The 22,862-nt window shown below is 40.1% G+C and overlaps 2 protein-coding genes across 7 annotated transcripts in view; one reads left to right on the forward strand and one right to left on the reverse strand.

Annotated features, from left to right (window-relative positions):
* The window catches only part of AMPD3 (adenosine monophosphate deaminase 3), a 31,947-nt gene extending 23,926 nt beyond the window's left edge, over nt 1–8,021 (forward strand). The window contains exons 11-14 of one of the 2 annotated variants that reach the window (XM_017727377.1): nt 1–120; nt 2,028–2,201; nt 2,425–2,508; nt 3,291–3,372. In XM_017727377.1, coding sequence (XP_017582866.1) covers nt 1–120; nt 2,028–2,201; nt 2,425–2,484 — 354 coding nt within the window. In that variant the 3' untranslated portion in view covers nt 2,485–2,508; nt 3,291–3,372. Of the gene's footprint in view, nt 121–2,027; nt 2,202–2,424; nt 2,509–3,286; nt 3,398–4,320 lie in introns of those variants that run through there. The other variant, XM_017727376.1, reaches the window with a different exon arrangement.
* A 647-nt stretch (nt 8,022–8,668) lies between these two features.
* On the reverse strand, nt 8,669–22,657 carry RNF141 (ring finger protein 141). Of its 5 annotated transcripts, XM_017727382.1 has the most exons (7): nt 21,612–22,657; nt 20,989–21,191; nt 19,403–19,511; nt 18,245–18,426; nt 15,144–15,251; nt 10,108–10,223; nt 8,669–9,924 (listed from the first exon to the last, which is right to left on the reverse strand). In XM_017727382.1, the coding sequence occupies exons 2-6, from the start codon at nt 21,171–21,173 to the stop codon at nt 10,145–10,147; spliced, it is 663 nt and encodes a 220-aa protein (XP_017582871.1). In that variant the 5' UTR covers nt 21,174–21,191; nt 21,612–22,657; the 3' UTR covers nt 8,669–9,924; nt 10,108–10,144. The 5 variants fall into 5 exon arrangements, with proteins under 5 accessions (XP_017582871.1, XP_017582870.1, XP_017582867.1 ...); XM_017727381.1 differs by having other exon boundaries at nt 8,669–10,223; XM_017727378.1 differs by lacking the exons at nt 8,669–9,924; nt 10,108–10,223 and adding an exon at nt 10,709–13,521 and having other exon boundaries at nt 21,612–22,654.
* Between the last annotated feature and the right edge of the window lie 205 nt (nt 22,658–22,862).

Here is a 22,862-nt window from a genome sequence, read left to right on the forward strand (position 1 = left end):
GAAAGAGGCATGTGCACTTTCCTGTTTCGACCTCACTGTGGAGAAGCTGGGTCTATCACACACCTTGTTTCTGCCTTTCTGACAGCAGACAACATCTCTCATGGATTGCTCCTGAAGAAGGTATTGCTTGGTTGCTCCTGAACTAATCATTGTGTGCTCAGACACCTGTCACTGGTTCGAACTGCAGGCATCAAACTGACTTTTATCTGAGCAGCCCAAAATTAATTTTGGGCCGCCCCATTAATTCATTTTCTTAGCAAGTCACAAGTAACTCTTCAGTTTGGTCAAAAACTCCAGCCAGACCACCCCAACACCAGAACACGTTGGGGTGTTGGAGGGACTCCAGAGGAGGCCATGAGCACCTCTGGTGAAGCACCTCTCCTCTGAGGAACGGCTGAGAGCATAGGGGTTGTGCAGCCTGGAAAAGTGAAGGCTCCAGGGAGACCTTCTAGCACCTTCCAGTACCTAAACAGGGGTTACAAGAGAGCTGGAGAGGGGCTTTTTGCAAGGGCAGGTAGTGACAGAACAAGGGAGAGTTGATAGAGGGTAGGTTTAGATTAGATATTGGGAAGAAGTTCTTTACTGTGAGAGTGGTGAGGCACTGGCACAGGTTGCCCAGAAGCTGTGGATGTCCCATCACTGGAAGTGTTCAAGGCCAGGTTGGATGCGGCTTTGAGCCACCTGGTCTAGTGAAAGATGTCCCTGCCCATGGCTGGGGGTTGGAACCAGATGATCTTTAAGGCCCTTTCCAAACCAAATTATTTAATGATTCAATGAAATAAATAAGCTCAACTGAACTTCCTATTCTTAAGCTACAAAAAGACAGCTTTGTCTTCACAGGGAAGGTCAGATATGTTCAGATATGTCAAAGACCTGGCAGCACCTGTTTTTGGTACTCCAAGCAGAGCTACTTGTTACTACTCCCTGGTTTAGTCCCAGAAGAACTTAAGGAAAGCTCTCATTTTTTCTCTATGGGGATAAAGGTAATTTTCTCAGATTGGCATTTCTGTACTTCAGGGTTCATTCAGAAGTTCTTTAAGGGTTTGATTATTTTGATCAAGAAATGCAACATAGCTGTTTGACACAACAATATTTTAGACAGAACTCAATTGTTATGACAGAACAAATGTTACAATTCCTGTCACATCAGTTAATAAGAACCATCACTCAACCCCATCTGCAGGGCACTGTTTCATAATTAAAATAATTGGTCAGTGGGTGGCAGACTTGTACTTAGTTCCCTGTAGTCTTTCAGGAGTTCCCTTATAAGTGAGATTTTTCTGCTTAATGCTGGAAAATTCTCTGTATTTTTCAATATAACCAAGAACAAAGAAAAAATCTGCCTAAAATCATGTCTGATACTATGCTCACAAGTAGTAATTCCCAAAATTAGACCCAGACAGAGTAGCAGTAAAGCAGAGTGTGACCAAAGAATTCTCCTCTTCACTGTCTCCTGCGTGGCCTGGTGTGATAAGATGGCATAACAGGTACTAATAATAGTAACAGTAATAAAGGTACTTGTTAGGTTCACAGGTTGGCTGAGGCAAAATAGTAATAAAGATGAGGCGATCACAGATAATTTCTGTTATGTACAACAGCAACACATGACTTCTCATAAATTAAAACTCCTTTTGCTGCTAAAATTTACCTATTGGACTGCAGCTTTGGAAATAAAAAATTGTTTAGCAGTTCTTTCCCATCTGTTTTCTGTGAAGGTATGCAGCTGGTATCAAATGCAGTGCCCATAATGGTCATATATACTTACTAATCTACAGTAGTATTAGTCACCTTATTTTTATAAAGATGACACCTATATTTAAGAATGTAAATTATTTTTATAAAAATCAGTAAGATTTAAAATTCAGACTTTTAAATATTTTGTAGAGAAGTCATGGTTTAATGTCAACCTAAGTTTTTTGGTCTTAGTCTTCCCTCTGTAGTGCTGTTTCCATTTTATCCAAGGGAAATCCTGCTCTTTTTCATTATCCCACAGTACCATTAAATGCTGACTGTGTTTTGTTTTGCAGAGCCCTGTCCTCCAGTATCTTTATTATCTTGCACAAATACCCATTGCTATGTCCCCACTTAGTAACAACAGCCTATTCCTGGAGTACTCAAAAAATCCACTACGGGAATTTCTCCATAAGGGACTGCACATCTCCCTCTCCACAGATGATCCTATGCAGTTTCATTATACAAAGGTAGGAATCGCAAAAAGCCCTGGCTTTGAATTTGGCAACAGCACCACACGGGTCCGGACTGACCTGAAAGCTGTTTTATTTCATTGCTTAGGACATAGTGTCATGTCTTTCAGTCACGTCATTCATTCTCCCTCCTCATTCTCTGTCTACTACTCACTGTTAGGCTTCGGAAGGAAATGTCTGATTTCCTAATTATGTTTCTTTTGTACTCTTGCCTCTCCAGTGTTGGCTGTTGAAGTATAAAATGAAGGATGAGGCTGAAGGGAGGTTTGAGCCTTCATAAACAATCCTCTAGAGTGCCAGGAAAGTCCAGTTTCCTTACTCTAATAAGTCTGGGGAAGTACATTATAAAAACACGATGTGGAATCTCAAGATGACCTATGAGCTGCTTGCCCAGTGAGCTGAAACAGATTCCTGCCCTTGGGTGGCCTGGCAGGACAGGAGTGCCTGGTCACTGGCTGTGATGCCCTCGTTTGTGGCTGGCACCGATTTGAGCCATGCTGTGCCCAGAGGGGCCCATCCATTGCTCAGCTGCGTGTCCCAGGACAAGCCGAGCTCTGCTGGCCTTGCCCCGGGCTGGCTGCTGGCCGGGACACGGAGCTGCTGCTGGCTGGAGCATGGATGCAGTCACATGGAGTGTGGAGGATCCTCCTCTGGGACAGCCCACTGGGGCCACACCTGCCTGCCTGATGCAGGAGGGCCAGAGCAAGAAATTGCCCTGCTACCTGTCCATGTGCACATTCACTCAAGCTTTACAACTGGGTGCTCCAGGGTGTTTGTGTACCCTGGGGGCTCCTTTGCAATTGCCTAGGAAATGCCTCCAAGGATCTGGACTGCAGGCTGCAATTTCTTAGACTAAGCTAACTGGATACCCAGTGCCTTATTAATTATTAACCAGTAGTCCTTGGGAAATTTGAAATAAACAATTCTTTTCATAGTGATTGTGATTTTTAAAGTTTTAAACTTCTAATTTTTCACAGCTGTCTAAAGAGCATGTATAAAATCCTTAATTAGTAATGAGTACATATCCCCATTTATATCTTATTTACATATAATTTAATATTAAATGTATTTTGGTGCTGCAGGAAGCTCTCATGGAAGAATATGCTATTGCAGCTCAGGTGTGGAAACTAAGTACCTGTGACTTGTGTGAAATAGCAAGAAACAGCGTTCTACAGAGCGGATTGTCAGATAAGGTAAGTATGTCTGGAAAACCTCTTTTGTGAATATTAGGGCAAGTAGGAACCCAGAAGTCAATAGTCTGAACACTGAATAGCAGATGCTTAGTGACGTATTTGTGCACATCCCTGTCCTCTTTTCCAGAAATAGTCAAAACTATCTGCTATGCAGTCTGACATTACAAGTAAAGTATTAACATTACTTTTCCCCATTAGCTTTGTTTTGGAATTCTCAAAATACGTAGAGACACCAGATGCCTGTTTATACTCAGCTCTCCTTCCAGTTACAAACTTAATTATTTTGGTGATATCCCTCTGCCAGTGATTTTCTACATCGTGTCTTAGCATTAAGTAAAAATAAACAGCCTGGCATAAGCAAGGCATGTTTTTGCTTAAAAGGGAGTACTACAGAAAATATTCTTGTTTAGATAGGCAGTCAGATTAAATTCCCTTTTGGCCTTAAAATTCTATATAGCCAGAACTAGGACTTACTTTAGATCATCCTCTCTTCTATGTCACTTTTGAACAATTCTTTGAAGGAACTGGTATGTGAAGGGGCTTCATGAGTATATTCTGTTGTTTCTTCCAATATTTCCTAGGGACAACTACTCATTTTCCTCTTGTGCAACATTTAACTCACAAAAGAGACCTAAGCCTCTTTTTGCCCTCTCACATGCAAGATACAGCAAGGAAGGCTGAACACTAACACAGAGGGTTTTAGCAAGCCAGACTGAGTGCAGTTTTGAGTGATTGTATGGATAAACTTTGACCTTAAAATCTCCTAAACTGGTTAAGACTCTGAGGAAGAGTTCAATGCCCAGCTGGTTGAAACTGCTCTTTTCACTTGTACTGGACTCATTCAACTAACAAACACTTATTTCTGCAATAAATCAAAATAGTTGAACTGACTTCTTCCTTTTCATGTTTAATCCCATTCACAGGAAAAACAGAAATTCCTAGGGGTGAATTATTGCAAGGAAGGGCCTGAGGGAAATGACATTCGAAAGACAAATGTTGCCCAGATCCGGATGGCCTTCAGGTACGAGACTCTGTGCAATGAACTCAGCTTCCTGGCTGATGCCATGAGAACAGAAGATATTTCTACTCTGTCCAAGTAGTTACAAACTCAGAGAAACCAGAACATGTCCCTCCTGAGCAGGATAAAATGCAAATTGACATCAAATCATCTGTCTTTGATGCTACCAAGACATAGCTGAACAGTACAAAGGGAGTGTCTGTGGAAGGTAAACAGCATTTGCCATCACCTGTTACTTCATTATTCTCGTTGCAAACATTTTGGTTTCTACGAACATTAGGCTTTTTAAGATTGCTGTAAATACTAAATGCAAACTCAGAATCATGTACTATTTGTTTCGTACTGTCTTAACTGTGCCCTGCAGTGTAGCCTGGGAAACCAGAGAGAATATCTGTAATGCATCTGTGCTATGCACCTGAGGATCCTGCAGATGCTGACAGCACACGCCCACCTGGTTTGGTCCTGCAAGTCTCAGTACCAGTCATGGCTTTTAACACTTTTAAGTTTAACCCTTTATTCATTAGCAGTTTCTATGGGGTGCAGAATTTTGAGGCTGCCCTTTTATTCTGGAAGGTGTTCTGACACCGTTTTTAACTCAATGTTTCAGCAGTTATATTGGAAAACAAGAAAAACCAACATCGGGTAATCTTGTTCAATAACTAATTAATTCCTGTTGTTCTGTAGTGTGTCAGTGAAGAACAACAAACGAATGCTTTTTAATCTAGCAAGTGGAAAACATGGTGTCAAAATCGCTATAAAACATTGTAATGAGTCTAATTATATCATGAATATTTTGCCTTGAAAGCTGAGAACACTTTTTTTATTGCTTTGTAATGGGAATATGTGGATATGCCCATTCAAGTTACTTAGAAATTTATGCAGATAATTCTGGTTGCGTATAAAGAGAAATTTTTTACTTGAAAAAGGGAAGTGTTCTTATGAATCAGTGGTAGAAATGCCAGACCTGATTCTGGTCCTACTTCTGACATATTTTTACACATTTGTTTTAGTCTGTATTTTAGTCTACTACAGCTGAATGGGAAGTCAAGCTGTCTATTTATACAGAAGCCAGCCCACTTGAAATCTGTCATTTCAAATCATGGTATGTTATGTTAAACTATTTATTTAGGAGGAAGTGGTTAGTACAATACAGCTACTGGAGTATTTATCACTTTCAATCTTCTTTGTATTTCATCATCCTTATGACACGGTACTACTCCTTCAGAGAGGATTAAAGGTAATAACATAATGGCATCTTTGTATTGTAGAAGCTGCACAGAGTTTCACACCAAAAAAGACTCGAGGCCAGGGGCAGCAGAGGGTGTGGATGCCTGTGAGTCCAGCACTGCACTACTCAATTCAAAGGCCTACAGTCCCTAAGGCAGGGTCTGAACCCAGGGTTAGATCCCTGGCTCTCTTAATATCCTGCATAGGGATCCTGGGCTTCTTCAAACAGGCATTCAGCATTAATGCATAAAAAGAAAATAACTGATACTGGCCCATCAAGTCTCACCTGACCTTGAACCCTGCATGTTGTGCTCCATCAGATGTCTTGTGCCACTTGTATTTCCTAGGCCAGGCCCTTCTCCTGGAGCTTGGGCACCTACAGCCTTACTTTCAAGAGCTCTTCGGGTCTCACTTTCCCTTGCAAATGCAGCCAAAAGTGGCAGTGGTGACACCACCAGTACCAAACAACCCATTAATGGCATAAATGTATAGAGGCATTGAAGACTCTCTCCTCAGGCTGTGGCAGTTTAAAGAGATACCTACAAGGGCACTTTTTTTAATGTTCCTGCTGTCCTGAATGGAGATTGCAAGGAAATGGCACTAAAGTAGGGGAAGAAGGAATTCCTTATCACCTCCTACAGCTGTGCAGCCTTGTAAGAACCCCCCAAGAGAGAGAGCTAAACCTAAAGATGTAGGAAGCAGCCTGGAATTAAGGCTGCTCCAAGGGAATTAAGGCACAAGAGGGAGAGTTCTGGCCATCCACTCACCATCACAGTTAGCCAGTGTCATGCAGAGGGCGCTGCAGTGATTGCAGAGGTTTTTCATCCAAAACCAGGGCTGCAGGCAGGTGGTGAGAATTTGACTTTAGCTCTTTAGTGCCCCAGCCAAATATCTGCTATGTGCCAGATTTTGTATTCCTTGTACCCCTAAAAATCATGTGAGACCACGGTATGCTGCCCAGCTGAACGAGAATAAAATTGTTCTGTGTCAGCAGCCCCTGTCAGCCTCACTGTTAGGAACTTTAGCAGCTCATAGAATGCAGTCTCAGAATTGGTGTCATTTGCTTAGGAGTCTGAAAAAGTGGTTTAAGCTGTTTAGCTGCCTCAAATGCAAGTGTCTTGTTTCCATCGGTACAACTTCCTAATAAACTGTTACCAACAGTACACTGTTTGTGATAAACATCTGCATCCGGGCTAAGTAAGCAACGTGCTTGGTATGAAGAATTTCAATTGTAAGTATTTCCATCTGATAAACCTTGCTTTACTTGGGTTGTTTCACCTGAAGGTCGCTATTAGTGCTGCTTTTGTTGTCACTTACATTTCTTATTTAGTTTCCTTAAAATTATACCGAATTTGTGTATGTTTAGTACCTTTTCAGCTTTCCTTACCTCAGGTTCTAATAGATCTGTAGCTGTTATTGAAAAAAAAAGAAAACTGGATTTGAATATTCAGTGAATGGACAGTAATTGGGATTCTAACAATAGCCACAGTAACACATAAGTGGTCATGACTACAAGTTCTGCTTTCTGTGCTTTCTTGTGTGCTGCTTTTAAGGGGAAATTGGGCTTATAGTATTATATTTGGGGAAATACTAACAGACATCCTTTCAAGCTTCCACTACTACATTTCTCCTGGTCATCCTTTAATTAGACAAATGTTACTGAATCCCAAGCTCAGTTCTTAAGCTTTGCCTTGTTTTCTTCTTTTTAAGTTGCACTTTTGTGCTCATGTGAGGCTGTTCAGAGCAGCCTTGTGGGCTCAGGCTGTGGCTGGAATGAAGAAGTAGATCCAGCATGAGTCACTGCTGTACACAGGGACACCAGTGCAGGACAGGGCAGTGGCTGATCCCCCCAGCTGCGCTGAGGTCAAACCTGGTTAGAACACAGCTGGTTTGACTCAGGGCTTGGAAGAACATCACTGCAGGTGGCTATTGGGTAAGCACTGCTGCAGCATGGAAGAATATTCTACTTTCTCTTGGCTTCATTAGGAGACAGGTTCAAATGTTATTCAAGCCTTCCTTAAATCTGTTGGTTAAAAAGCATTTTATACTTTCAATGTGAAATGATTAATTATGGCTATTTGATGTTTACAACCCATCTACCTGAACAATTTCTGTTCTGTTACTTTAGCAAACTTAAGGCATTTGCTCTGCTAGTGGAGAATACATTTTTTTTCACAGCCCAGAGCCACCTTACTGTCTCCTATCATTGTTCTTTATGTGTGGCTAAACCTTTCTGTTCTCTTTGCCTAGTTAAAATCCAAGTCTGAAAAGGTGTCTGTAGAAACTGCTTTTTCTTTCTGTGCCTGGGTTACATGATGTTTATCTTTTGCCTCTTGTGGAAGCATTAAACATTACATTAATAAATGAACTGTAAAAGAATATGGTTACCAGTTTTGTGTGTACCTCTCAAAAAAATTGTACCTCCTCCAAGTCTCCACATTTAAGTAGAACTAAAACCCCGTGCAATTAAACTGACTAAACCTAAATAAAGCACAAAAACTGAAAAAAAACCCCAGTGGAGATAGAGAAGACAGTAAGCACTATTTAGGAGAAGGGCTAAAGGCTTAGTTGGTTTAAGCCAGATGAGTGTCAATGAAAACAAACCATTCCGACCTGGCCTAAAGTTCTGAAAGTGAAATTGCACTGCTGTCCCCGCCATCGCTTGGTGCCCACCCTGCTTCCCTGCTCTTCCAAGTTGGGCACCAGGGCAGAGCATGCAGCAGCTCCTCCTGATCGTGGAGCCTCATCTGGATATTGAGCTGAGAGTCAAGACACCCAGCCTGGGAGCAGGAAAGCAGTCCTGACACTCAGGGCAGAGCAGTTTAAGTTGTACTGTGATTCCATGAGCATGCACAGCAGCTTTATCTGACAAAACCCAACCAAGAAGCCAACAAGTGACAGATTTAAATAAATAGTATCAACACAGACATCCTGCTACAGTCACCATGACTTTTGAGGAAAAGCTTAACACAAAATAATTCAGTAAGAAAGGGAGTCAAGATTTTTAGATGAAGATTAAATCATCATCTCTTTCAGTACACAAACTCTTTATTTCTGTACAGGAGCAGTACTGGTGAAGCACAAGAGTACAGGTTCATCTGTAACTGAGGAATGTGCCTTTCTCCCCCACACCCCTGAAAGCAGTAAACACCACTGTTAAACAGCACAGAGAACAGTCCATATAATAGCAAGACACCAACACCACTAATTCACTCATCATTGACCATGACTAACAGGGACTGTCTCACATAAAAAGTCATTTTTGAAGATCTATTAAAATGGGTCAGAACCACATCAGCATGGAAGCACAGACTCTTGTACCAAACTCCTACCTTCTTACACATGCAAATTTCCAAAGTGCAGGTTTCCCACTACTTTTAAGCTTACTTTGTGGAAACACCTTGCATTTTTAAATAGCACTTTGAACCAAAGAAGAGTGCTTATTTAATCATGTAGTGGGTCATATTCTTCATTCCAGGAGACACACACTGTGCAAAGTTCTATCCAAGTTCACAAAACTGGTAATTCCTTTTAATATAAACCTACAAACCCCATGCCCAGTGTTTACTATTTGAGTTTTGACGGGTTAGTGAGGTAAGTAAAGATCTGCTAATGAACATCTTGGCAGCTGTGTTGTCCCATCCCTCATAGATGTAACATTGCTGGCTCACAGCAGAACGTTACCTGGTGATCGCACACTGCGGTCACTGGAAAAGCACACAGCCCCATCCCACCTAATTCCAGTGACACATCCCAGCAGGAAAGGTCTCAGTCCTTAAAGAGTATTGCTGTATGATAAATTCTAGGCCTTGGAATCAAACATCTGAAGAAAGGACAGTTAACAAAAATTCAGTTTTGAAATGACTCATGTTCAAGACACTCATAAAGCAGAGTTCTGTTCACCCACTCAGGTGAGGATAAAATCTTTGGCAAGTTAACTTCAAGGATGATTTAACAACAGAAAACCGAAGAAAATACTTAATTACTGTCACATTACTTCCACTACAGAGTGTGTGTGAATACAAAATTAAAGCATTATGTATATGCAGTGTAAGGATTAAGGCCAGCCAGGTTAACCTACAGCTCCTACTTATATCAAACATCCTTAGGGCTTCCTCAGAGGGCTGTTCTTCCAGGATTCAGCTGGATGCAAATCACAAAGAACCACAGCCAAGATGTTCCTTCCAAAAATAATGGATTTGGCACATCCCCTCTACAGGGATTGAACAGCTCAGTTCAAACCCATACACAGAGATCTCAGTGGTTGTCCTGGTTTCCAGAACTGGAAAGAGTATGGATTAGAAAACCTTTCTAATTAGTTACAGAATTTTCTTTAAAGGAAAGAAAAGGAAGTTAAATACACCATTTCCCATGAAAAAAAGAACCATGCCCACTACATTGATATGGGGCTCAAACTTGAAACCTAGTAAATACAAAGGTTTGCTAATTGCTCTGGTACACCTACCTCCTGCTGTGCCTGTCAACTGGTCATTTTATCCATTCTAGTTTCCTGATCTGTTAATGAATTCCTCTCCCATTTCTCCCTTGGCTTCCAAAGATCCAAACAGATAAGCCAAGTAACTAGACAGAGGAAACAGTTACATTAATGACATATTTAAATTCTTATTTAAAAATAGGAAAAATTAAGAAAAAATATTCCAAACCTTAGCATTCTTAAACTTTAAAATACCATCACAACTGTGATGAAGTAACTCAGGGGAAAAAGTGTATCACACTTCTCTGAATATAAAAATCCTTTCCCTGAACAAACCTGCTCCTCAGTACTGACCTTTTAAGAATTAGAGTTGTTTAATTTTTCCTATCACTGCAGAAGGTTCCAATTTATTTGTGTACCTAGAAGAGGTCAAATCAGAGCCAGGGTTTTTTTTTTTTTGCAGAGCTGCATTAAGGTACCTTGTTGACACCACACTTTAAGAGAGCTCTGACTCACAGTGCCACACTTTTAACCACACCACCTCTACAGTGCAATTGTATTTGGATCAAAACTCAGTTTTCAGACTTCTGTAGTACTAAAGCCAAGAAATTCCTTCAACTTAAAAGAACTCTGACATTTCTTCCAAAGTAACTTTATTGCACAATTCATACACAAAGTTTAATATAGTGGAATGTTCTTAGCTATTAATATGATCTCTAATGTTTAAATTACAATTTCACATTAAACCTGTAAGAAATGTTCACTTAACACAAGAAAGTTAATTTGTTCTAATGCCCCCCGCCAACAGCTGTTTGCAGTAATTCACATTTTCAAGGTCTAGCTTCTGCAACTCATTGACATGTCCATGCCAATGAATTCCTTTTCCAAAATTGTTTGCTAAACATTGCACTTCAGATTAATACCAACCAGTACCAAATTACTAGGTTTTCAGTGTTAATGTATCTATTTCTCCATATAACATACAGTACATATATTTTACAAGGCACACATTACAGTATCTACATCACAGCAGTGTGAATTACAGCAACTTAATTTAAAAAAGCTGTACAGAATACAAAGTTTACTTTTTCACTATTTAAATAATTTTTGCATTAGTTTATATTGTAATTGTCATTATGCTGCAATTAACAATCTGTTTGCATCATTATAAAATTACATTTTAAGAAGTTCATGTAAGTTCTCAGCAGAAAGTCAACTTATAAAATTTCAGTTCAGAAGTATAATTCCTGAAGTACTTGAAAAATAAAGTTAGTTTGAAGCTTTCATTTAGATGTTCTTTCTGTTCCAGTGATATAAAAAGTTTAAAAAATTCAAAGGTTATTTGAAAGTTCTGAACATGGACTAATGCAAGCTCAAAAAGCAAAAAGAAACTGAACCGGTGCATGATTAGGAATATTTGCACGTTTTAGTGGAAAATCCTGGGCCAGCAACAATTTTCAGCCCAAACAATAACCTCCTTTATGCAACCAAACACTCCATACATTTACTGAAGAATATCTCATTGCTATCAATGGCTTAAGAAAGGGGGGGGGGGGAAAAAAAAACAAAAAAAAGACTTCTAAGCTATATACACTCCTAAAAGGATTTTTCCCTAGTTAAATACAGATTTACACACTAAGCCATACTGGCTCTCAAATGACAGACACATGAAGAGTACGTTGCTTCTCTCTCTTAAAACCCATGATAAATTTGACAACGGTGTCACAAGCCAAGCTCAAATGGGTGCCATATGCTGTGCACATTCTTTAACAAATTGATGTATGATACAGAAATTTTCAAAATCTAATTAAATTATTTGGTAGCCAATTAAGAAAAATAACCTAAATATGCATATCTACATGTGCACATGCCTTTTAGTTCAGAACCTGTCTGTGACAAAAGGACTTAAGCCTCATGGCATCATGGAATTTTAACAGGTATGGTAAGGAAAAATGCAGCCTTACAGTAAGCAAGATTTATGCTGATATTCCCTCAAATGCTACACTTGAATATTTTAACTTGATGTTACTGAGAAAAAGTAGTGTTTGTTAATATATATATAAAAATTAATTCTCTACAGTAGCCATTCATTTCCATAACACTATTTGTGCACGAGAGGCTTAAGATGGGTTTCCTGAATACTAACAATTTTAGACTGTCTAAACTCAGCTCTTTAAAGATTTTATTCTGCTAGCCACAAAATATTGTTGCACTCCAGCTGTGATACCTCTTATCCCAAGCTGTCACATGCATATCTTGCTGCAAGCAACATTATTGTTGAAGAAGTTTCTCTCTGCTACATAAAAGCATATTGCACTTGTAGATATAAAGTAGAGCACCCTTACTTAGATTATCACTTGTAACTCTTCATATACCTTTTAACTCTGATCTCATCACTTCCAAAACTCAAGAGGAACAGATAAAACCACAGCATCAGACAAAACTACACCTTAAGTGCTAATTCAAATAAAGGCATTCTCTTCAGATACACCCCATGTTTAGAAATAATTTTAGCTGTTCTTTATCAAAAACTACCCAGAAGCTGATTTACTGCTTTTAGGATTGTGTACGAAACTGTTTAATGTTTCCCAGCTAATAAGACTATGCTAAATATCATATTTTAAAAAATATTCTAAGAGATAAGTCTTGTTAGAAGAATAAGGGGAAGTGCACAAGTACATTTACAGACCTGCCTACACTCTCCAAAACAGATTTAAAATAATTAATACTAAAAGTCATAACAGATCAGATTAAGTATCTGTAAACACTAAGAGCAGCAATAACTTCCTACTGAAGAACAGGCAGTGGGACATCTTCAAGTTTCAACAGCAAAATTTCAAATGAATAACCACTAGTGCTAACTCATCATCTTTATTCACATTAGTTGTGAATAAGGGACTGCTTTTAAGGGTAGGAACTGTGAGGTCAAGCCATCTGCCATGGTTCATCTCTGTTGCAGTACACTGTGATGCTCAAACAGCAGTTTGCAGTTGTAGTTGTGCTGTTATAAATTGCTTCATCGAGTAGTTGAACTGTTAATATCAAACGCTGTTGTTGAAGTAAACTTTGTTAATGATCCAAGAGTTTGCTGAAAGAACAGTTTAATAACGAAGACTGCACACACAGAGACTTGCTCAGATACCCTGTGCTTTAGAAGAGCAGCGCAGACTCACGGCAGCCAAGAGGAGAAGGAAAGGACAGACTGTGGAAGAACAGCAAGGAGAGGTAAAACCAGACGGTCGGGAAAACCAAAGCTTCAAGTGGTTCTGCCATGATCAGCCTCGTGGGCAGGGTCAGGGTCTGTGGGGCTGCCCCGCCTCATCCACCATGTTAAGGATGTAAGTGGCAATGTCATCTTCTGTGGGGGCCTCTGACACCACCCAGGAATCTCCTGCCCCGGTCACCTGCCGGCGGCACACAGGACAGTTTCTGTGGCGGTCACTCCTGTTAGGAAGGCACAGAAATCAGTCGTTTTCACTGATGGTCTCTTGCTGGCCAGAAAATGCCAAAAGAGCCCCCAAACAAACAAAACCCAAGCAAAACCCAACTCACTGAGAACTTCAAGAATGATCACAACTGGATCAGACCACCTATCTATTTTGTTTGTTTAAAAACATCTTTCTTTGTGAGGAAGACTTCTGAATGGAGCTCCATTCTTTGAGTGAAAATCTGGAATCCTGTTCCTCCTAATCATTTGCTCAGTTCAGACAGTATGCATCTGGCTACCTGGCCAGAAAGTTTAAATGGAAATTCACTGTCTAAATTAATTCTTCCAATCTTCAGGAATTCAGCTGAGGTCCTTAGAAACCAGTCTCCATAGGCTTCCTAGATAAAGAGAAGAAGGAGCCCTTTTCCTGAGTCATACAGCCCACTGAAGTTTAGAACTGGTCCCTCAGAGTCCCATCCCTCTCCACCATCTTGGGGATCCCAAACAATTATGTTTGAGCTGGGAGCCTCTGTTATGCCTAAATTAAGAGGAGATGAACCTTAAAAATTACAGACAAAAAAAAAAGCATGGTGTAACTGGAACTTAGTGAGGAGTTCAGCTGATTCATCAGCCAAAGCAGCATATAATCCACTCTCCACCACAGTCACTAAACTAAGGCCTGTCTTGCCAACAGATGTCAAGAGATTTTCCCAGAAGACACAAATTACTCATAATATTCTAAGATCCAGTGATTTTTTTACTATGGTTTTTCCTTGTGGAAGCCCAGTGTTTGTTACAAGAGCAACTTCCTCTGTAAGTCTTTCAAAAAGCCACAAAACAAATTCTTGCACACAAATTATGTGTAAAACCATTTGCATTAACTAGCCAAAATAAAGCCTTTAACAGAGCAGGTCTGTGTCCCCTAATGCCAGACTGCCAGGACACTTCCCTAATCCTTGTAGGCCTGTATGGTCAGACAAGAACTATGCTCCTCCACAAAGCAATTTTTCTCTCCCACTTTTCCAACAACTGGTGTATTAGAGATGCAGAAGCTGAAAAGGTGTTCAGTTTGCTGTGAAGCTGAACATTGCAAGGTACATGTTACACATAAATTTGAAGGTGCTGCCATTGAGAAGAAATATCTTTCTGGAAGAGTCTGATATATTTAAATCAGTAAATTGTATGCTATTTATTTGAAGTGAAAGCACAACATATGGAAAAAATTCCCTCTGCTAGTTATTTCCCAAGTAAGTGACAGTCCAACTTGCCTTCATATTTGCATAGTCTTAACAAGCCTTAAATGAGATTTTGTGAAGCATAACATGCCAGCGTCTGCATATACCATCTTCTCGAGTTTTTGAGCAAGACTAAAATTTAATTAATTTTAGAAGAATAAAAAGATGTAAGAAATTACAAAACAAATGCTGAAGAACTCTTTTACATCTCTTTTTTTACAAAACTTCCTGCTTTCCTTTTGCTGCAGTCTGATTTTACTCAGGCTTGTTATGTATCATATGTACATTAGCTTGGAAATATCTTCAGACATTAAATTATATGACAATCATGGAATCTGTCAAACCAAACTGTCAGATAACCTCTGCATACTATAAAATAATGAATATCCTTTAGTCTGTATTACCATTTATCAATGCATTTCTGGCAGAAACTGTGAGCACACGGCAGGATTAGATCAGCACGCCCATCCATGCAGATGCAACATTCCTCTTCATCTGTCAGCTGTTTAACCCTGCAGAAAAGAAGACACTGTTTTCTTCCAGATGTTTGATAGTTATGCCCCAGTAACTACACCAGTTAGTACATTTTTCATAATAATTACTGATGGCCAGAAAGAAACACCTGTGCTTTTAATCCGTGAATGAATCTTATGGCATCCCATCCTATGTCAGCAGTACATGAACTAAACTAAGCCAGAACAGGCATTTATTTTTTGTGTCAGGTGCTTTTGGTGTTGCAAAGGGTTCTGTAAATCCCTTTTCATATCAACAAGGAAGTGAGAGGAGTTGTAACTGCTTCATATCCCATGACTGGGCAAAAGAACAGAAACACTGTTTACATTAAAGGCAGGAGAAGAACCTGCCTTCCCGTCACTGCACGTCAGGCTGAACTAGTTCACAATGAACTTTGCCAAATTTCTGTGTGCTGGTTTATATCCTAGACAAAAACATGCATGGCAAGAGGATCACCACCAGAATGCATGTTCACTCATTTCACGTGGCATCAAAATGCCAGGAGCTGAACTGCTCATTAGATTGAAAAGGCTGATTTTAGCTTGCAATACGCTCCACATAATTGCTCATCAAATGAGGACTCTCAAGCTGTTACCACAGCTTTTCCAGTTAAACTCCCAGGTGTTCCTGTTGGTGGGGAAGTTTAAAAATTATCTCACTACCCAAGACAGACACTGACATTTTGTATCTTTTTCCCGAATAAGAGATATCTGTATCTAATGTTCTTAGCAGTAGTATCTCAAATACTTGCACCATCAAGATTTCTCAAGTGTGAAAAGGTGCAGAGAACCCTCAGCTTCCACTGGCCTAACCAGACATGTAAAGTTCTCAATTTTATAGTCACAGCTCACTTCCAAAACAACCAAGGAAGTGTTCAGAAATACTTGGGTTTCCAAAAATCCTCATTTGAGGATCCCTGTTCTGACTTGAGGAACAGAGATAGCATTCTAGAAAAAATGGCATTTCAGGAGAGTCAGTCCACCTTATGACTATTGACCAGACCATTTTAGCTTAGGCATCTAAGGGAGCTTGTCAAACACAGAGTATTTTTTAACTGTACAGATTAGGAGGCTACTGGACAGCAGTCAACATGCCTTTGTTTTATTTTTCAGTCGGTCCTTGGGGTTTCCTTTTCAATTTGCTTTTGGAGAAGTTACTTTAAAATGACAGATTTTTTTTTTTATAGATGGTAATTTGCATACAATGAGGACAACAGTTTCCAAGAAGCCTATCTTTTGTGTAGCTCATCATGTTCTTTAGACCAGTTCCCTTTCATTTTCCTCCCCCATGCAATTCTGAGAACCTCTAAAAGCACTTGAATTTTTGAGATTTGCTGGTGTCTATACAAGCAATCATACAAGGCCAATTTATATAGTTAGTGCTAAGTAAGCTTTAGTCACAGGACTAAGTTCCTGAAGAAACAGTAAAATAAAAGTGTGTCAGACTAAGGAAATGCTTGTCCCTTCATTATCAGAAAGCATAAATCACTCAGGCATATTCTGAATGCTCTGAATAGGAAGTGGATGTTGTAGAGAAATCGTGGAAATAGTTCAGGAATAGTGGAAAAAGTTCAGAAGAATCTAACAGATAACACTCACTATTTTTAGATAGTGAGGGCTAACTTTTCAGAGCTGAAAAATGTCTAAAGGTGAGAACAATTTAGGCAAATGGGTGATTATCATAGAAAAATAAACAGAAGATTTCATTGGTGTAGAATACTTGAAGGTGCTTCAGCCTGTATTTCCCTTAGCAACTTGTAAAACTTGGCTAAGACACAAGCTCATCATACTAGCAAAGTATACTCTTTTTATTTGTGATTAATACTGCCTCAAATGATGAAATTTACAAACATGAAGGGTGCTCACCTGCCTTGTCTCCAAGACTGAAAACTGAAAAAGAAACTCACATAGGAAACCTTTTATCTTCCTCACTGACTTTAGCAATATACAAAGTTGTTTTGCCTAAGTATCTTTGTTTGGCTTGTTTGTTTGAAGCAAAAGACCATTTCCAGAAAAACATGTGTTCTGGTATAACCTTGGGAAAGCAATTTTCCTGTTCTTTCTCGAACATGTTCCCAATTTCCAGGAAATTAATTGAATTTAATGAAAATAATACCTTCTGCAATCCACTGACTTAGAAAAACCTGTGGGCTCTGTGGAGTGACAACACAGCTGACCCCTTTCTCATTTCAAGAGCTGAAGTGTGACACTCAGCCTGCTTTATTAAAATACCTGGCTGCCAGCTCTTCGCTGGTTAACACAGAGAACTCTACCATTTACTACCTTTTTTTGTAAAACCTAGCTCTACCTCACTTAAAACTGAGTTAGAACCCTGAATTTATTCAGGAAGTGAAAAGTAAGGAATTACTGGTAGCAGCAACACTTCCACACAGGGAAAAGGTGATTTGCTGTTATATTCAGTTTGAACTGAAGTTATTGCAGGTGTTGACCTCAGACTTTTGTTTTTCCTCTGGTTAACAAAGCAGAATGTCAACATGAGTGAGACAGTTCCCATTTTTCCAGTCTTACAAGTTAAATTATTACCATAACTGATGAGTTTCTAGTGGCAACAGATGGGAACTTTCACATGCCAAAATGTAAGAGGAAGAGAAAGTTTAAGTGGAACAATAACAGAATCCGCTTAAACAAACACTGTCAAACCCCCTGAATTTGTAGCTGCAGCTGATTCCGTTTCCTCCCGTTTCCTTATTCAGGAGATTCAACATATACCATGTTTACATTAGAACTGATCTCTAAAAGGGTTGTTCTGAAGCTAAGGTATGGTAGCACCGTATTTCAGAATTTCACCCAAGTGCACTGCAGCTCCCTTGGTGCAAGGGAAGGTGTCTGTTCATGTTTGTGATGGTACAAAGCCTGCAGCTGCCACGAACGAGCAGTTCTGATCAGCAGGTACTTGTGGTTCAGGTTTTAAGCACAACTCCCTAAATGCTTATGTTGCAATTGGGGTCAGAAGGTAAAGTATATCAGAATACCTTCCCATCCACAAGCTGGCCTGACACGATGACAGAGACATCAAACTCTCAGCAGCTTCTTCAGAAGTATCACTCTGTGCAAGAACTCCTGCTGCTTGACTGGTGATGTCTTTATAAAGTTGAGTGAACTGATACAAGTTCAAGATTCTGGAAGCTTCCACGATGCCACTTGTTTTATTTATCTTAAGATATAAGAATTGTTTACAATTACTTATCAGATTTCAACCTGGCATTGCTCAAAATGTTTTTAAAGCACTGAAGTGTTTTAAAGAAGAGACTGAAGGCAGTAGTCTCCCTCCTAAGTGCCCATCACCCCGCTAGCAAGCTGCAGTCTGCCTCAGCAAGAGTAAGGACTGCACACAGCTGCTACAGCATGAGGAACACCACAGGCAGCACCACAACTTTAGGGCAAGGCAATTGCCATCACTACTCAAATGGATTAAAGTTTGAGTAGGGACCTAATGCCCAAAAAACTGGGCTAAACTTACAACCAAGCACAGGATCATCAGTTATTTGATATTTGAACTTAAAACCGCCTACAGAGATGGCTGCCTTGATGAAAACTAGGAGTAAACAGGAAACTACAAACTGTTGGTTTCAAACAAAGTTTGAGGGTTAGCTTGTTTCACCACATGTTAAGACTGCTCAGTGGATTCAGGATCATTAAAGGACTTTACCTGATACGATACAGAGGGGAAGATCTCCTCAACAGATGGAGCGAATTTCATACGTTTTTGTCATGGTCTCCCAAATAAGTTACAACATTGAACTTTTAGATTGGTTTTCTAAGGAATCAGACTATGTAAAGGCACACGAGCTCAGTTAATAATGCCTGGAAGAGCTGATTAATTTCTACTACTATCAAACTCTACAGTTCCCAGTTTGTTGTACCATTGGATTATTTGACCTCACAAATCACCTGCATTTTGTAACTAAAGGGCTGAAAGTGCTCCACTGGAAGGTATCACTCCTGTAAGCTTAGTTATAAAAATGGTTAACGCGCTGTTGGCAGAAACTTAGAATTTAGACTTAATTTATCTCCAACAGCATCTTTGAATACATCATCTGTATCAAAATACATGTAGAAGGTGTTGGATTTTACAAGTCCTCAAATCTTTGCATACAAACTGCCCATCAAATTGAAATGTTCACACTTACTTTGGTACATATTATCCTAACGATCACCTTCCAGAAAGCAGAAGAATCAGACCCAGGTTGCACTTCAAATAACAGATGTTTGTCTTGTCCAGAAGCCAATTTTGCAGTACTGAAACAAAGCAACATCAGTTTAACAGCATGTGCTGGACCTGCAAAGACCAGCAGCCTCAGCCAAGTGGGATTATTTACGGTTCATTTGTCTGCTCTCTATCCTTAAAAGAGATTTTAGCAATACTGCCCAGGGGCATCAAAGTAGAGAGTAATGACCTTCTTAGCACGTCACTGAATACACAATCCACTTCCATTTAAACTGCACAGCAAACATCAGAAAATGCTGTGCAAGACTTTTGATCCAGCATCAGCAAGCAGGTGTACTTTATAAACATTTAAATTCATATATGCTGTCACTGCTTATTACACCAATCACACAGTCTTGTGTCCAATCTGAAAAGATTACTTCCTCAAAAAGTATGTAGAAAAAAAAGCCTGTGAGTACCAACATATGCGGATGACGTGTATTTTTGTTAGTATATATTAATAATGAGGTAGTCAGGTAAACGTGTCAGGTGAATGTGTCAGGTGACCTGAGATTTGCTTTTTTAATGGAACACAGACACAACGGTCTATTCCATAAGAATCAGAACAAGCTATATTACATTCAGGCTTAAGTAAACACTGGAACAAAAGAAACCACTTGAATAACAGTATTAATTACACTGATACATGCCCAGATTCTCACGCAAAATATCAGGTAATGTTCTTCAAAATCTATTTATGCATCTTCCCAGAAGACAGCTATGTGTTCTTGAAGGTCATTCACAAAAGTATGACCCTCTCCAAGATAACTTCTAGACTGAATATAAATTCACATTTTAGTTACAGCAAACATTACAAAGCCCTTATTGAGTGTGTGTGTGTTTCCACTTCATTTTATCACTCTCATTTTATAATGTAAATACTGGCTAAAAATGACAACACTGCTTTTTTGCTCATTTCCTTTTACTGTCATCATACTGGTCAAACAAAAGGCAGGCTATGAAAAATGTGACAAAAAAGCAGCCTTTTGTTTGGGATTATCTAGGTCACTGGTTTGGGACAGTAAGATACATCTCATCCTTAATGAGGAGCAGCCTTGCATGTCTGCAGAGGTGGCAGGGATGGTCACAAACAGTTCTGTCTGAGGTGCCACCCTCCTCATGTAGCTCTGCTGTCCCTACCAGGCTCCTATTGCTCCCTCCTGACTAAAGTGACAGGCAGAGAGGAAGCAGCATTGCATCTTCATGTGGAAGGGAGAAGCTAAGAGACACAGGTGACACTAACATAAAGATAATGCTTAATCACCTCTTGTGAACTTCTAAGAGAGAGCAACACTTGCTAGAAGAAGAGTATTGGAGAAAAATGAATTTAAGGAGGAGAAAAGGCTTTGGTTTTGAAGCATAATTACAACCATTATAGAAACATCGAGAAATGAAGGAAACATTTCAAAACCATGGGTTGAGTTCTGGCTTAGCCAGCACAGAATAATATATTGCATACAAGGTCTCTGTAAAACATGAAAAAAAAGAAAGAAGCAAAGTAAGGCTTACATATCATTGAGTTCAGCTACTCTTCCCAGAAACTCTTCATAGGTTAGGAAACCACTTTCTTGAACCAAAGAGGCATGCTTTGCTACTTTTTCTGGCAACTTGTTAATTACAGTTTGTGTGTGGTTTGAAATCTGTTGACCCATGGTGAAGTTCTTCACCTCAGTTCTGTAGGGAGAAGTTCTCATTCACTTGTAGAGTCCCTGCTAAAAATATTTGAGAGAGTTACACGTGCTTGTGAGTGGCTACTCCCTTATTTTATTTTTGCCTACAGCAATTATTCCACAAGTAACACAACCTGAACAGTCAGATCAGAAACAATGCAGAACACTTCGAAGAGCGTGGAATGTGGCATTATAATCTTACTCAAAAGGTACTATTTTGCTTACAGCAATACGTTTATTAAACGGGTAATTTTTCACATAGATTCAGCTCCAACACACACATACATAAATACATCCAATGGAATGGAAAAAAAAAAATCTTGACAATGGTAAGTTATGACAAACTTTGTTTATCCTAGATATTTGTGGGTATGAATATCAGAATGCCTGCAAATAAGCACATCAATGTCTGTTTATACATAGACATTACATTAGGAATCAGCTTTCTTACATCAAACTTACATCGGCAGATCAAAAGAACTCCCACAGCATTCTGAAACTGGTAAGCCAAGGAATCCGTGTCAGTATAAACCAATTTAGAGACTTCCCTATCAGCACAAAACACTCAGCTTTAGGATGTATTACTGAAGTGACTTGCTCAAATGTCTCCAACTCCAACTTAAGTTAATATTTCCTTCAAACTCAAGTATTTTTCCCCAAAAGCCTGCCTAAGGATTTACACCATGCCCTCCAAGTCTTTAAGTCTTTATCCACTTACTCCCCTAGATGCCTCTACATTTCACTTCCCCCAAAATGCCTCTTTGCAGAGTTCACTGTTTGTAAAGCAAACCACTTGTGTCATGCCCTTTTAAGACCTCTACAGATATGGGTGTGCAAGGGCAAGTGAACTGCAGAACATCCACCTAAACTAAAACACAGAGCAATCTGATAGTAACTGTGTTATAAACTCCAGACGAGAGACATCACAGAGAAGCAGCACTTTGCCCTGCAGGTACCCGTAGCAGCACTTGGGCTTAAACCCACCCAGAACAAAATTTACAGCTATTGAGATCTCACCACGGTGTAAGTAAAACACAGGACACCAAGCGAGCTCCTGTCAGAGCATACTGAAGTACTATGCAACTTCACCACAGTAAGCTTCCAATTTATGGTGGGAATTTTGACCAATTTCAATTCCCAGATGCGCTCCCCCTCCAGTCACTCTTCTCCTCCCCAATAAGGCTCCATTCGCCTCCCAGCCCGCTCCCTGGGACGTGTTTGATCAGCACACGCCCAGGCCACACACGTCAGGCACTGCCTATCAACAGCACAACCTGTCACCCTCCAGACACCTCCTCCCGGATCTCCCACGCTAGTGCTCCCCCGAGCTTCTGAGGGAGCACCGTGCCTGCTGCGGGCCTGAAGAGCTCAGCACCCAAATCCCAGCACTGAAAAGTTTGGTGAAAAACATCTGCGAGGATGTCTGCAGAACTGGATATTAGAAAAAGGTTCTTCACCCAGAGGGTGGTCGGGCACTGAACAGGCTCTCCAGGGCAGTGGTCACAGCACCAGCCTGACAGAGCTCAAGAAGCTTTTGGACAACACTCTCAGGCACATGGTGTGACTCTGGGGGTGTCCTGTGCAGGGCCAGGAGTTGGACTTAGATCCCTGTGAGTCCTTTCCAACAAGGCATTTCCTGCTACTCTATGAACTGTTCCCTGTTAGTCACCCGTCAAGACCTGACACGCCCCGCGTCACCCCCAGACCCACGAA

This window comes from Corvus brachyrhynchos, unplaced genomic scaffold (assembly GCF_000691975.1).
Source record: "Corvus brachyrhynchos isolate BGI_N302 unplaced genomic scaffold, ASM69197v1 scaffold542, whole genome shotgun sequence".
Classification (NCBI taxonomy): Eukaryota; Metazoa; Chordata; class Aves; order Passeriformes; family Corvidae; genus Corvus; species Corvus brachyrhynchos.

Excerpts from the sequence above, each read along its gene's own strand:
- RNF141 (XM_017727378.1), bottom strand. The coding sequence starts at position 21,173 with ATGAGAACTTCTCCCTACAGAACTGAGGTGAAGAACTTCACCATGGGT. Across the intron at positions 19,512-20,988 it reads GTAGCTGAACTCAATGATAT|TACTGCAAAATTGGCTTCTG; the intron begins GTAAGCCTTACT and ends GCTTTGTTTCAG. Across the intron at positions 18,427-19,402 it reads TTAGGATAATATGTACCAAA|ATAAATAAAACAAGTGGCAT; the intron begins GTAAGTGTGAAC and ends TTATATCTTAAG.